The 16,209-nt window shown below is 35.6% G+C and overlaps 1 protein-coding gene across 8 annotated transcripts in view; it reads right to left on the bottom strand.

The window, feature by feature from the left end:
* The window catches only part of MTDH (metadherin), a 54,889-nt gene that overhangs the window by 6,720 nt on the left and 31,960 nt on the right, over positions 1–16,209 (bottom strand). Inside the window, exons 5-10 of one of the 8 annotated variants that reach the window (XM_055431672.2) lie at positions 15,835–15,900; positions 14,023–14,259; positions 11,490–11,579; positions 9,439–9,537; positions 3,540–3,664; positions 305–412 (exon numbers count right to left, since the gene is read on the bottom strand). In XM_055431672.2, the coding sequence (XP_055287647.1) occupies positions 305–412; positions 3,540–3,664; positions 9,439–9,537; positions 11,490–11,579; positions 14,023–14,259; positions 15,835–15,900 (725 nt within the window). The remainder of the gene's footprint in view (positions 1–304; positions 413–3,539; positions 3,665–9,438; positions 9,538–11,489; positions 11,580–14,022; positions 14,260–15,834; positions 15,901–16,209) is intronic. The other 7 variants (XM_055431673.2, XM_055431674.2, XM_055431677.2 and 4 more) reach the window with 7 other exon arrangements.

Raw genomic sequence — 16,209 nt, 5'->3', positions numbered from 1 at the left:
TAAGTGTGAAATACCATAACCTCTGTTTCATTTCACCGTAATATAAACCCAAACGCACTGATTTAGAATTTTAGTCAATTGCTTTTGGCTTACATCTTTGATATGATTTTCTTTACAGCAATAATCTACTACAGTATGATATATAAAATCTTTAAAACATTCTATGACTTTTCAAACACTAAGTAAATCTGATGTCTCACATTCTGTCTTTATATCTCTACATTTTCTTAGCATCTGCAAATGATCCTTTCATAAATCAGCAGTAGGTGCTTAAGGAAGGATGTCTGTTGTTTTGATACTTTACCTGTGCAGGAGAGTTATCTTCACCTTGCTTCTTCTTTTTCTTTTTTTTCTTTTTAGATTTTCCGGTTGAAAGAGCTCCCTCTCCCTTTTCTTTATCATCATCTGAAACCTGATGTTAAAAGCAAAAGTACTGAAATGAGTCAATGAAGTTTTCTTTATTCAGAATTTAGGAAAGAATTTATTAGGTTTAGTCTTTTTCTCCCCAATTCTACATATTAGTAATAATAAAACTGATCTTAAATCACACAAAAAACAACAAAACTCTTCTTCACTCTTCTATTTGTTTATGATAAACCCCTTTTTCTTACATCTTTCATTACTCACTACATGATCAATCAGAGCTGTGCAAACCTTGGTTTTTAAAAGTTCATTTCATAGGTCATTCATTTTACTTAAACACAGAGCTATCTGCATTAAAATTGAATTTGATCCTGTTAAGACAACAACAAGAGAAAGTATCTGTAAATCATATATCCAACAAAGGACTTGTATCCAGATTATATAAAGAACACTCAAAATTCAGTGGAAAATCACAGTTGGAAAACGTGCAAAAGATATAAACAGGTATTTCACAAAGAGACTAGAAATGTTCTGCGTCTTTTTAAAATTTTTATTGCTATTTATTTTGGGGGCTATGCTGGGTCTTCATTGCTGTGTGGGCTTTTCTAGTTGTGGCGGGTGGGGCAACTCTCAAGCTGCAGTATGTGGGCTTCAGGAGTTGTAGTTCTCGGGCTCTCTTGTTCCACAGCATGTGGGATCCTCCCAGACCAGGGATGCAACCCCTGTCTCCCGCATTGGCAAGTGGATTCCTCACCACTGAGCAACCAGGGAAGCCCCAGAAATGTTCTGAATCTTGACTGCATCAGTGTCAAGGTCCTGGTTGTGATATTGTCCTAGAGTTCTGCAAGATGATATCATTGGGGGCCCCTGAGTAAAGGGTACAGGTGTTTTTTCTCTGTATTATTTCTTGTAAGTACATGTGACTCTAAAATTACCTCAAAAGGCTTAATTAAAAAAAAAAACAAAAACAATGTAAGAAGGAATGTCAATACTGTGCATGACAAAAATAGCAAATTAGAATCTTGGTTAAGAGATGTTCAGTCCAAGTCGGTTGCTAACTGTGGAGAAACTTCCACAGAAGTTTTTACCACAAGCTCATAATGATGAAAATATCATATGAAAAGATGCATCCTCTGAAGGATATTCAGGTTACAAGGACTCTGGTCAGTCTGCTTTTCAGCCAATTTATACTCCATCCATAAGAGAAAAGTGGTTCCTCATGGTAGAACACTATTTTTGTTCGTGGGAAAAAGTCTGAAATTAACATCTTTTAATTAATGAAAAAATTGACATTCTTGGCTTCCCTGGTGGTTCACTGGTTAAGAATCCACCTTATAATGCAGGGGACATGGGTTTGATCCTTGGTCTGGGAAGATCTCACGTGGCGCTGAACAACTAAGCCCGTGTGCCACAACTTTTCTTAGGCAAATCTACAAAGCACCCCGTGTCTAACACATCCCAAACTGAACCAACCACCTTTCCCCTCAGTTAACTAGCTTCTGTTTTCTCTGTTGGGAACACCACTTTCACCATCCCACTTACCTAAGCGTTCTGGAAGTAATTTTTTTTTTTGGAAGTCATTTTTAATGATTCTTTCTCCAATCAATTCTAACCATATGTTCTGTTGATTTTGCTTCAATTTAGTTTTCAAACCTCTCCCCTACTCTGTATACCGCTCTTACCACTACTGTATAGGTCTACTAAAACAATGTTTAAACTGGTATTCCTGCCTTTATTCTCATAAGCCTCCATTCCTTTATCCACAGGGGTTACCAAAGTAGCCAAAAAACCCCCAAACCCCACAAAACCAAAAAAATCCCACGAAACCAAAACAAACCACTTTAAGATTCCCCCATTATTTACACGACAAAACCCAAGGTTTTTTGCATGATACTCAAGGCTTGTAGAATCTTCCCTCTGCTCTTCTCTCCAGTCTCGTTTCCAACCCCTCTTTTCTATACCTTATGCTCTTACCTCTGGGATGCCTCTGCTAAAACTCCAGAGTGCTTTCGTAATACCTGATACATTACAGCATTACCTTTATCTTCCAGAGTGCTGGTCTCCTTCCTCTCCTCCCTACCTGTAATGTAGGCTCCTTGAAGGCAGTAATTACATTCTGTTTCTCTACTAGCACAATATCTGACCCATGGCAGATGCAATTAATCTTCGTTGAATAATAATGGCCCTATTATCTTCTCTTTGACTTTTTTTTAAATAGAAAAACTAACCAGCAGAAAAGTTCAATCAGGAGCTTAGTGTCTCTTGTAAATACCACTTCCATTCTTTTTCAAAGCTATCAACTTAGTTCATTATCTCCTGCCCTGATTCATGTAATCAAAATAGTACAAAATAGGCTCCAAAATCAGTCTTCTCAATTTTCTGCAATCTCCAGCCTAGTTTTTCTAACCAGAGCAATGAGCAGGTTATCCCTGGTTTAAAGGCTGTCCGAGGTTCTCGTTAGTTACAGAATTCCACAAAACCATGGCCATGTGCATCACTCGTCTACTTACTGACTGCCAAACGGCTTCACAGTCCCCTTCCTTAAGGAGTGAAGCCCAGAAGGGGAAGACTGACGTATGAACCACGATCCCACCACCAGTCGATTCCACACGTGTGTTTTTTCTCCCCAGCAAACATGTTCCTTTCCTTGGTCCCTTTTTCATAATGTTGTCAGTCTTATCTTGCTAGGATGCTGCTGCTAAGTCGCTTCAGTCGTGTCTGACTAGTAGCGACCCCATGGACTGCAGCCCACCAGGCTCCTCTGTCCATGCGATTTTCTAGGCAAGAGTACTGGAGTGGCTTGCCATTGCCTTCTCTGATCTTGCTATGAAGCTTTCCTTAATTTTTTACTGAGAACCAATCTGCTTTTATCTAAACACACCATGAGTTGGTAGGCTGATATAATAATTGTGGTAAGAAGACAGGAATTGTACGTTTGTTTTCTTATCAGCATAAAATAGTGCCTTCCACATAGAATCCTCAATAATCTGGGGAAAGAAGAAACGGTCAGAGAGAAGGCATGCGACCCTAAGATGCTTGAAGCTAGTACGATTAGAATGCCTCTCTGAAGCGACTCTACCCCTGGATACATTTATAATACAGAATGTAACCCTTAATAATTCCAATACAGTTGGATGCACAGAGAAATAAACATACCCACCGATCCTTTTACTCACTTTTTGATCATCAGGAATTGGTTCCTGGGACTTCAAAAGTGAGGCTCTTTCTTCATCTACCCAGTTCCCCCACTCTTCTGCTGGCGCATTCCAATCAGAACTGGGATCAGCAGAAGACAGACCATCTAAAATTTAACAATGTGAATCAGGTATCTGTCATTTCTGCCAAAAACCAAATGCAAAACCCCAAATTCTTTATTTGAACTAAGCTGTAATTTTAAACTATTCTTCTTCCTCCCAATCACATTTTAAGAGCTAGGAAAAAACCCAATAACACAATGGTAAAACCCTTTCCCCAACTTCTGCTGGGCACATTATAGGACTAGATGGACTTATTTTTTTGGTTTTTGGGTTTTTTATGACTATGAGTTTCTTATGACTAAGAAACTCCAGAAAACTTATTAATTGACCATTTATTCCATTCTTCCTACTTCCTTTATTATCAAAGGAATTTCGTCTCCTGAATTTGCTTTCTTTTCATTGTGTATGTCATGGGGTCGCAAAGAGTTGGACACGACTGAGCAACTGAACTGAACTATAAGAAGGACTTAGTCATTTTTTTTTGTTTTCTGATTCTTCCCTCCAGGGTACAAAATGAGTCTTTAATAGAAGTGCCAAAATCACACTCTTCCCCTCCTTATGAACTATTTCAAGATTAGATTCTTCTTCAAGTTCACCAAATCATGCAGAATATTTAACCTCTTCCTTTTCTCCTCGTTTTAAAAATACTTAACCTGTATTATTCAATGCTACTTACATCTTTCCAAGTATGTGAGTCATTTTTAGGGCTTTTATCACCCTATTCCCAAGAACATTTTTTTTTTTTTTAAGAAAAATATTTTAACCTAGACTTTCATCCACATCCATGTATACACCCATTACTACTTACTGTCAAGATAACAGAAGTTAGGTTTTATTTCTAAATGGTTAGCAAGTCATCCTAACATTGTTCTTTACTGGGGGAAAAAAACCCCAAAACCAAAAAAACAAACCCTGACTTTTGCCCAATTAATGCCAAGTGCTACTTTTCCCAAATATTAAATTTTTATATACTTCAGTCTGTTTCTGGCATTTCTATTCCATTCATCTATTCCTGGGATAGTGGCATATAAAATGTAACTCTGTACGCATTTTAACATCTAGAAAAACAAATCTGCCTGCTTTTCTCTTATTTTCTTCACTATTCTTATTTTTCCACATGAATTCTATTATTTTTGTTTAGAGGGGAGGTACTATGATACATCTTCATGAAGACTTTTAAAAGTCTATGTTTCAGAAAAATAAGTAATGATCTCGTAAAATGCTCATAGGAAAAAAAAGGAAGACAAAACTGTCTGTGCATTATGATCCCAAATTTATATGAGGAAGAGATTAAGGAATACATTAATAATAGATATATCTTAACAGTGGAGTTACAGGAATTTCATCTTATTAAGTACTAGAACTTGAGCTAGACAGGTAACAGAGATACAAAAATGAGTATGACAAAAGGCCTTCCCACATGGAGCTCACAGTCAGTCTACTCAGGGATGAAGTACAACAGACAGTTAAGCAGAGTGACAGATTCTGTCATGAGAAGCGCAAAAAGGGAGAAGAGGGACTAAACCAGGAGAGGATGCGGAGAGACTGAAAACGTAAGAATTTATGGTCCAGTACAGGAAAAGCATGGACAAGTGACTACAAGTGTGAAATGTATTACAAAAAAGGAAGTTCCTCTCTATATTTCTATATTTCCTACTACAAGCAGGTATCCAGAGCCAGTATCACATAGTAACAGCATAGAGGTTGAGACTCTAATGTGTCTTAGAGTCAAACAGACCTATATTTGAATACTGCTCTGCTACTTAATAACTATGTAATTTGGGTCAAATTTCTTAATCTTAACAGGCTAGGTACCAACTTCATAGGATTGTTGAAAGGATTATATAAGATACATGTAAAGCAGTTCAGGACAATGCAGTAAGTGCTTAATAAATGGTAATCTACTGCTTTTATACATTATTGATGACATTAACAATAGAAAGCCAGTTTAAAAGTTATCAGGCATATACAATTAATTTATTTCTCACAAGCCTGTAAATTTCCCAATAAGATACACTTGGTTATGTCTTACTGTAGAAATCATTTTTATAAGTAAAAATGGATCTAGTAGATGTCTGGAACCAACTGCTCACCTTACACCAAGCATTCATTAACAATATCTTTAAGAGATTTGAATGCCAAAGTTGTCAATGATTTTGCTTAACCCTCACAAATGAGAAACCTAGATTTGGAAAACTGGTGTTCATAAACCAAGTCTCTTAGGCCTCTTATCAGGAAAAAACCCTTTGTCAAGAAAAAATAAGTTTAAGCAAATGGGAATTCCTGGTTGGCTCAGTGATAAAGAATCCGCCTGCCAACGTAGGAGACAGGTTCAATCTTTTGGGTCGGGAAGATCCCCTGGAGAAGGAAATGGCAATCCACTCCAGTATTCTTGGCTTGGGAAATCCCATGGACAGAGGGACCTGGCGGGTCCATGGGGTTGCAAGAGTCAGACACAACTTAGCGACTAAACAAGAACAACATAAACTCTTAATAAATATGGTAGTGGTGCAGGGGTGATGAGGGATAAAAATCTAATAAAGTACTTGGTAAAATTATTATTTTTAAAAGGTTTCGACAACCATAAAGCTTGAGGAATAACTGTAGCCCAAGCTTCAACTTCTATCAGAACATTAACAGAAACATAAATCTCTACTGGCTTTATTAAAGCTTTATGGTGATTTTTCCATGTTTACTGATTTCAGGTTGGTATACTTATCTATTTTTTGCAGCTAGGTTCATTGTGTGGCATGTGGGATCTTAGTTCCCCAACCAACTACTGAACCTGTGCCCCCTGCAGTGGAAACTACTGTACCACCTTTTAAAATTAACTGGAGATCAAACAGAACTGCTTCCTACCCCTGCCCCATTTGTAGGATTTTAGTTCCCCGACCAGGGATTGAACCCGGGCTCTCGGCAGTAAAAGCACAGAATTCTAACTACGGAATTCCCCAAATAAACTACTTTAAAACAACAGGTCAATCACCTAAGCCTAAAAATTGTCACCAGGCGACTTCTCAATGCATAATTCTTAACAGTTCACGGGCCTAATGTAATAAACTTCTTAGACAGTTTCCTTGAAATTGTGTAGTATAGTTTCATTCATAGCATAGTTCTCTCCAATTATAATTTCTAATTTCTTAAAATTCTTCCATTAGTTTGCTAAAGTGTTTCCAAAGAACTGTATTAGCTGTCTTTTCAAAATGGTAAGGAATATCTCTCCATTTAACCTGCTTATGAAACAATGTTTTAGGTTTCAGCATCTCACAGCTGTTTTCCTTTCTGTTTTGGTAATAAAATGGCTGTCAGTTGTTTCTGGTCAAAACTTAACTCAGCATTAACTTTAATAAAACAAAACAATTATGTCAGAAAGACATTTCTCCAGTGTTTAAACAGACAATACAAATTAACCTCACTGAGTTGACTATGCTCCTAAAAGACAATCAATAGTACCAAAACACTTACTGAATATTTATCATCTATCAGGCAGTGTTCTAAGGGCTTTATATGTATTATGTCATTTAATCCTCTCAACAAGTCTGTGAGGGAAGAGATATTATTTACAGATGATGAAACTGAAGCACAGAAAAACAAAGTAGCTAAGATTCAAACTCAAGTAGTCTGTCCTCAAAGCTCAGGCTCTTAACCTCTTCACCATGGGGCTGTTAATTCTTTCACTCTGACGTGTCAATAAAAACAAAATTCTATTCAAAATCTGATTTTTTATAGGGGTTATGATATTGTTCCTTTATGGTCAAAATAATCGACAGATTAACAGTTGCCTTTAAAAAACGTTACCTTTTGTACTTTAGCATCTTAAATTTATTTTTAAAATTATTTTGGCTGTAAGGCAGGAACTTAGTTCCCTGACCAGGGAACGAACCTGTGCCCCATGCAGTGGGAATGTGGAGTCTTAACCACTGGACCATCATGGAAGTCCCAGCATCTTAACTTTATATTCAAGTGCTTCGGTAAATTCAGTGCCTTTCTGCCAGATAATGATATCTATGCCTCAAACCAGAGGGTCAATATATTACTCAAATCACACTGTTAAATAATATATATACTTTGTGGGATTAGTAATCTCAAATACTTCATGAATTCTATAAATTTAGAAGGAATGACTAAATTCACTGAGTACCAAAATTAGTGACATTAAAGAAGGTTAACACAAAAAATAAAATTCACAGAGAAAATGTGGTTAAAGGGTAACTGAGGACTTAAAAGACTGTCAACATAGCATAACGAACAAAGAAAGTGTTCTTAACACTTCTTCAAGTCTATTTTGCACATAGCTGTTCATTCTTCCCAAAGTACAGGTAAGGCTTTTTTTTCCTCTAAAAATTGCTTTCACATCCTTATAATACTTTGTATCTATCTGATACTTTATAATTTTCCAAGAACTTTCACGTTCATTCAGTATCTCATTAAAACCTCATAACACTCTATGGAAATAGATATGAGAAACTATTTGCTCTATTTTACAGGTCAGTTAATCTAGATTCCAAGTGACAAAATTCAAGACATATGAGTTACTACTTTTTAAAGTCAGGATTAGAACTAGGATCTACCTTCTAAACTAGTATTCTGACCCCTTACCTCCCTAATATTTAGTCAGCAGACGGTAAAGAATCTGCCTACATCCCTGGGTGGGGAAGATTCCCTGGAGGAGGAAATAGGAGCCCACTCCAGTATTCTTGCCTGGAGAATTCTATGGGCAGAAGAGCTGGCAGGCGACAGTCTATGGGGGTCACAGAGAGTCGGGTTAGACATGACTGAGCGACTAACACTCAAGGCTTTTCATAGTGTGGTCCTTTGTAATTTACCTTTCCAACCTCATCTCCCTCAACCTCTAAGAATTATGCTTCAACTAACCTAACAGGGACCAGTCTAAGACTAATTTTCAGACTATGTTTCAAACTTACCTTCACTATCATCACCAAACCTGTACATGTGGTTAAGAGCATGAACTCTGGAGCCAGACTACCAGTTTGATACCCGCTCCTCCAACTTAACTGTGTGGCCGGGGAAAATTAGGTAACTTTCTTTGTCTCAGTTTCTTCATCTGCAAAGTGTGGGGAAAAAGTAATACCTCCAACAGAACGGTACTAAACAAACGAATAATATACATAAGACTTAGCCCACTCAGACCAGCATCTGGCACAGTCAGGCGTCTGCCGTTATCATCAACATTATTACTGAACACCTGTATAAAGCACTGCACTAAGGACTGAGAGAAAGAAAAGTCAGAGAGAGTCCTGTCTTCAGAGGGTTTGAAATTCTAAGATTTGAGGTTGTCGGGGGAAAAATATTTTTTTAAAATGAAGATGGTATGAGCTTTCTGAACATAAAAATCATATTCTTTTCCCCTTCCTCTTTTTTGTGACTCTTGCCTTTAACTTTCTTATGCGTCTACTGGAAATTAGACTAAGAAAATTGTTTTCTACCAACATAAAAACCTGTATACCTCACAAATTCAAAGCTATTCTTATATATTCTATTCACTCTAGAATATTAAAACGAGGGAAATAAAGAGCATTTATTTAAAATAAACAATTTTAAAAACTATAAAAACTATAGTGAAACTATAAGAAAACTTCATGTTTAAATATTGCCTCAATCATGAAAACTGAATTTAGTTTTCTTTTTTTAATTCTACAGGTATTTAATAATTGGTTTATAAGTAGTATACATTTGGTATTAAGTTACATTGCTATGCCCTAAAAGGTGAAAAATTAGAATTAAAATTAAAACATGAATTCAGGGTGCTAAAAGAAAATTCTGAAAACAAAAAAAGCAAACTGATAAAAGGACATACTTAACCCAGACCATTCATCATCGATATAGGGTTGATTACGGCTAACATCCCACTGATAATCAGAAGTGGTAGACTGAGAAACTGGCTCAGCAGTAGACCCTTAAATGAAAACGAATGCAATAAAATTAAAAATGGAAATTTCTAATGATGTTTCATAACAATAGTTCTATACTTTGCACACGAAGATTTAATTATTTTTCATTTCTCCTAAAAGGAAAAATTCAGACATTAGAAAAAGAGTTAAGGTAAAGAAAAGTAGAATTGAGGGTAATTTTAGATTAAGTATGATAATCACTAGATTGAATTCACTGATCAGAAATCTATTTTTTCCCTAGTACCAATCCATTAGATTTTATCTTTTATAATATATACTTCAAATTGGCTATCTCCAAATTTCAAGTCAATAGTTTTATTTTTCTTAATGAAAAGCAATAAAGCATTAAAAAAAAATCCTAGATGTTTCAGAATATCCCTATACCCTTAGAACCCTGAAGGAGAGAACTAGAAAATGTCTGAGTTTGCTAGAACTTTCTAAGAAAAAAGACAAAAGAAATAGATGATATTTAGAGAAGTGAGGCAGAAAGAAGCCAAAGAGAATTTAGAGAGTTGTGCCGGCGGTTTAGAGACCAAGTTAAGTTCAAGTGCAGTTAAAGAGAAGAGAGAATTATCTCCTACATTTTTTGTCTTTATTTCTCTGGGAGGTGGGGAATAGGTGTGGTGAGTGGGGGTCACACAGCCCATAAGCAGCGTTGAAAGCTGTGGTCAGACTACTGTCCAGGACTTACACAAAATTCTGCACACCGTTTTCAGGGCATACACATTCAAAGATGTTTGGCTCTACTGCCATAAGCTCATTTTAGCCTGGAAATGTAAAGCAGTGGTTCTCCATCAGGGATTTATATACCCTGGACCTTCTGCATCAGAATCTGCATGCGTTTTGGAGTCCTTCTTAGGTGACTCTGATACTCACTTTGGATTCAGAGTCACTGATATAAAGAAAGGGTTAAGAAGAATATGTTTGTATAAGAGACTTAGCCATAATCACTTCCTCTCATAAAAGTCCTCACAGATTTTCAGTTGGTTGTAGATTAGCTTAATAGTTTACCAGTAACATGCTTGACATAAACTCAAAATGGTTACATATTTTAAAAATAAACAAGTAGAGCAACCCTATAAAATTCATATACAATTAGCACATTAGTTGCTTAGAAAGACTATAGTAACACTGTTGCTATTTCTTTAGCAGCTTTCTCTGAATATATGGAGAGAATAGCATCTGTGTTGTACAAAGTCACCAAATGAACAAAGAAATTAACTTGTACCTCTGGAACTACAATGTAGCCTCTAAGACCAGGGGTTGGCAAATCACAACTCATAAACCAAATCTAGCCACCCGCCTTTTGGTACGGGCCCAGGAGCCAAGAACAGTCTTTATATTTTTAAATGGTTGAAAGAAAGTCAAGAGAACAAAACTTCACCCAGACACACTCATCTGGTTTATGCACTGCCTCTGGCTGCTGCTTCCCTGCTACAAAGGCAGAACAGCCCACATAGCCTAAAATATTTATTATTGGGCCCTTTATAGAAAAAGTTTGTTGACCTCTCTTCCAGACTAGTGACTCCAGATGCTGTGGAACTACATGATCAGCACACTGGGTCCATGAATTATTATTGATAAATGGCATATCTATGTAAATAATGCTGGATTGATGGTAGTTTGGTTAGTAATAATGGAATAAACTAGTAACAGAAGTGTCACGACTTTGAAGGAAGGCCTTCTAATAGTATTTGCATTCATCTGCATGTGTGCCAATATGCTTTCAGTGATGTTAGGCCACAGAATCTTCCTACCTATACAACAAATGGAACTAAGCCACCAGCAGGTAAGAGTTTAGGTCTTTTGCTCTCCCTTTCAAGGCCTTTGCTACTTATTGTTTATCTGTAATTTATGTGGCTAGCAGTACTTGACTTTGATTATTTTTTCAAAGAACAAGTGTTAAAATTAAACAGAAAAATTTTTGTTAACTAAATGAAAGACTGTTTTCACATACCAGAAACAGCAGAGTTAAGTGTGAGAGATGCAAAAGAAGCAGAATTCTGTTCAGAGGTATTCATTCCCCTATCCACACTAGACCAAGCAGCTGTTAAAATAAAGAACGTCACTTGGAACCTTCAATTTGCAATGAAACTTGAAAGACACGTACAGATTTAAAACTATGATAATAATACTTAAAGATACCCTGAGAAATCAGAACCACCCAGTACAGCAATAGCGACTGTTTATTGAATGTCTGTTATGTACTGGGCTCTTGAACCAAATACCTCTAATCCTTAGGGCAATGCTGCTAGGCAAAGTTTCAGAGCAGTTAAATGACTTGCAGACAGAAAACACCTGAGCCAGCCTGGAACCAGAGCCAACTTTCCAAGTCCATGTTTTCTCTACTATGGTAACACACCTGATCAAGTGCCACAATGAAGCTTGGATTAGGCACTGAAACTTGGTACTTGACATTCATTATAGCCAATCCTTTAAACTACTTAAATATGAGGTTCACAAAGGTTCAATAATTAGCTTAATCTTCATAAAAGCTAGTATGTGGAAAAACAGGGATTCGTACCAAATAGGTCTGTCTGAACTAGGAACATGCTCATTCCACTATACCATATCTTCTCAACATTTTTAAAGCAATTTCTTACTTACACATGAGTATTTTAAGGAACATATACATCTGTGACGGCAGTCAAATCTGCCTCTTCTCAGAAACTAACTGCAATCCTCATTTAATACAGTTCCTTTCAGTTTCAATAAAGGAAGTCTAATCTGATGCTTAATTTTATCCACAGCAACATTAAGCAAGTACTATCATCTAATTTATGTCCTAATTATGATAATACTACATAGCTTTTACAAGTAAATTACAAATATCTCAAAAGATCATAGTTCTTCTTAAGATTACTTGATTAAACATGACCATTTCTTTTATTAAGTGTGAAAGGATGCTTTATACCATAGAAAGTTATTCTTTTATCACTGCTGAAATGAGGCTAGGAATTTAGGGACTTTTACAAAACAAATTTTGATATTTTTACACAATTGCAGGGGAAGAGAGAACAAACTTAAAAACAATATTAGGAAATGATCTGAGGTCTGTTTCTTGGGGATGTTGCTCAACATGAGTTTTTCTATGCTTGGAAGTGATAGGAAAAGCAAATAACATAGGAAGAAATAGTTTTTTCTACTTAAACACTAAAAATTCTGTAATTATCAATCCCCCAAACTAAAATAAACCTGCAACGAGCATAACAGAAAAGATATGTTTAATGCACAAGGAATTACAAATTAAAGCACAAAAAACAAGAGGCCATTACACAAATGGGCAAAGAACATGAATAAACAATTTATGAAAGAAATAGAAATGATCAAGAAAGTTGTGAAAAATATTCAACCCCATTAGTGGTTTAAAAAAGTTAATCAAAATAATTTATGTATCTTTTTCTTATTAAATTAGAAAAGATTAAAAAAAAAAAGAATACTCAACCTTGGTAATATACATATGATAAAATGACACTAAACTGATGCTGACAGTATAAATTAGAACTTTCCTAGAAAATACTTTGACAACATGTTGTAGAGCATTGCAAACATTCATATTTCCTTTAGTCCAATAATATCACTTTCAAGAATCTATCCTAAAGAAGTAACTCCCAACAAATATATTCAGTACAACATCATTTATATTTCTTTTAAAAAAAGAGAAGTTATTTCTCTGATAATGTGGGAACAGTGATAGTCTATGCTATGCTTACACAATGTATTATAGGATCATTAAATGAAATACAGAAAGTAAAGAAAATGTCTGAGGTACAATATTGAGGGAGGAGGAAAACAAAAATGCACATGTGATTTGGATTATGGGGGGAAAAAAAAGAAAATACTGAAACTGTACACAGGAAAAAAAAAAAAAGACCATAAGGAAAGGCTGTCACTGGGTGATATGATTAAGAGTAGGTTTTTCCTTCTCTGTTTTGCAGTTTTCCATATTAAATATGCATCCCTTTTCTATCACACACACAACCTGAAATTAAGTTGCTTTTAACTTGAAGGCTCTCAACAGAATTAAGGCTCTCACTAAGTCTTTATCTTTAGAATCCATGGGTAAAATTAATTACCAACAGTCATTCTGTAGACTGTAAAACAGTATATAAAATTGATGCTAGAAACTGGACCTCCATTTATTACTTTTATTTAAACTCAACAGTAGTACTGTTGAAATTAATCAAGAAGTCTGCTCACACATTACACTTATTATAAAACTAAAAATACACAATTATACTAGCTAGCTACACTGATAATCAAATGTGACAAAAGCACATGAAAGCATTAACAGTAAATAATAAATGCTATTATTCACTTATTTAGTTCCCTGTTTGCTCCATGTGAAGGATCTGAGATGAGTTAATCATTTTCTTTCTGTATAGCTTGACTAATTTTTCTACCAATGGATCTGTTTTTCATTCTTGGAAAATTTTAAATGTACTAGATAAACATTTTAAACTAGCTTTAAATTTTCTAACAGCTCTTACCAATGCCAGAAAATATTGATCGGTCATTCCAACTCCTTCCCCAGTCTTTTCCATTTGCATTAGCATCTCCAGTGTCTTGACCCCAAGCAGATGGCTCGGTTTTCCTCTTGCCTGCAGAAGCAGGTGAAACAGAGTTCCACTTCTCCTCACCTGCACTGATCTGTGAGGAGAGTTTCATAGACTTTTCATTCCAGCCTCCTCCATTTACAGTGAGGTTTTCATTCAATCCTGGAGAAACTTAAAGAAGAGGAAACAAAGATTAAAAATGAATACATGACTCCTTGTTAAAACTGGGATATTTTCAAATTTCCATTACTGCTTGGCTTACATTTGTCACTCAATTTCCCCCTACTGTCCTCTAAACAGATCAAGCTTTAAAGATAAAATGAAGGATCTGAAAAGTGACATGACCACTATTGATGACTTTCAAAAAATACAAGTAGGTTTGAGCTTATATATAAATATTCACACAGTAGTAATGTTTTCAAAAGCAGACTGACCTACTCAAAAGTACAACAAAGCAAACATGAAAACAAATATTCTGGTATGCTCAGAATACTCACCCACTAAAACACAAAGGCTTCTCCTTAGTTACAAGCTCTTTCCTTAAATGTTTATCCATATATATTATGTCTAAGGCAGTGATTCTAAAACCTGGCTACACATTAAAATCAAATGAAAAATGTCTTAGATGTAGACACTGGAGTTTGAATTTCAGTAAGCTCTGGAAGTTGGTGATGGACAGGGAAGCCTGGCATGCTGCAGTCCATGGGGTCACAAAGAGTCAGATACTACTGAGCGACTGAACTGAAGACATTAGAACCTCAGCCCAAATCAACCAAAATCGAAATTACTAGGGGTAGAGCCCCGACATCAGTATGTTTGTGTGTACACATTTACATGCAGGAAATGGCAACCCACTCCAGTTCTCTTGTCTTGAAAATTCTATGGATGGAGGAGCCTGGTGGGCTACAGTTCATGGGGTCACAAAGAGTCAAACATGACTGAGCAACTTCACTAACTTCACTATCCATATGTATGTGTAATGCATGTGTCTGTGTATAAACACACACACATATACATAGGTGTGTTTATATAAGTACATGTTTCTTTTTATATACATGTGTTGTTTTCTAAGGTTCCTAGATGGCTGTAATGTGTAGCCAGGATTGAGAACGAAGGAAGCTGAAAGTGTTAAGAACAAGTCTGAAATAAGAAGTTGCTTCTTCATTTCTGAATTTTTGTTTTACTACAAACACTTCAGTATTTAGGTAGATACCACTCTCTACATAATTCAATCTTTATCATAAATCAGTAAATAAAATATATTTTCTATTTGTGAAGTACTGTACTTCACTGTCCTACAGTGAAGTGTAGTACTATACTACAGTTCATTTATTATGAAAGATTTTATATTGTTCAGGAATATTTAATAAACAGGAATAAAGTCTTTTATCCCTAAAACCCAAGTCCACGGGAAAAAAGAAATCTTTTTCTCTACTGGCTTAAACAATGCAAGCAAGAATCAAAATTGCGTATAAACTATTATTAAAAGAATGTTTTTTCATACAAGGGAGAGGGGGATGAACAATGAGAATATACCAAAGACTGTTAGAAGTGGGAGTGACTTTTCTGTTTATCTATTTTCCAAAATCTCTGAACTATGATTATGTTACTTTAGTAATTAAAATCATTTCTAAGACTATTTTTTTCCTTTTGGTGTCATTCATGTGAGGAAAGATATATATATATATATGTTTCTACTAATACTTTGATGGGCTTTCAATTTAAGTTACATGTAATTTCTCTCACCCTGAAGTGTAGAATCTCCTTTTCCAGACTTAAAGTTGCTAACTTGAACATTTAGATGAGAATCACCTGGTTGAAATAAAAATAAAATTTATTTAATACTAAATAGGCTATTATGCACATTAAAATTAGGAGTAACATACAAATTAATTTTTTACTAATTATTTATAATAAATTGTTCCTTGAAGTACTAAAGTCTTATACTGGAAAAGAGGTTTACTCACAATATATCTCACATGTTCTTAGGAATTGAGTTCTCTAGTTACCATATTCTTAGTCAACTAAAATGCGAATAAAGGACCTGGCAAATTGCCCAAGTAGATATTGAGTCTCCTGTTCTACAATGGTTATCACGATTCTTTAAAGGAGGAATTGGAG

Source organism: Moschus berezovskii, chromosome 16 (genome assembly GCF_049115385.1).
Source record: "Moschus berezovskii isolate FMDL1 chromosome 16, NW_MosBer_1.0, whole genome shotgun sequence".
Classification (NCBI taxonomy): domain Eukaryota; kingdom Metazoa; phylum Chordata; class Mammalia; order Artiodactyla; family Moschidae; genus Moschus; species Moschus berezovskii.
This window is presented reverse-complemented; position numbering and strand designations above follow the sequence as displayed.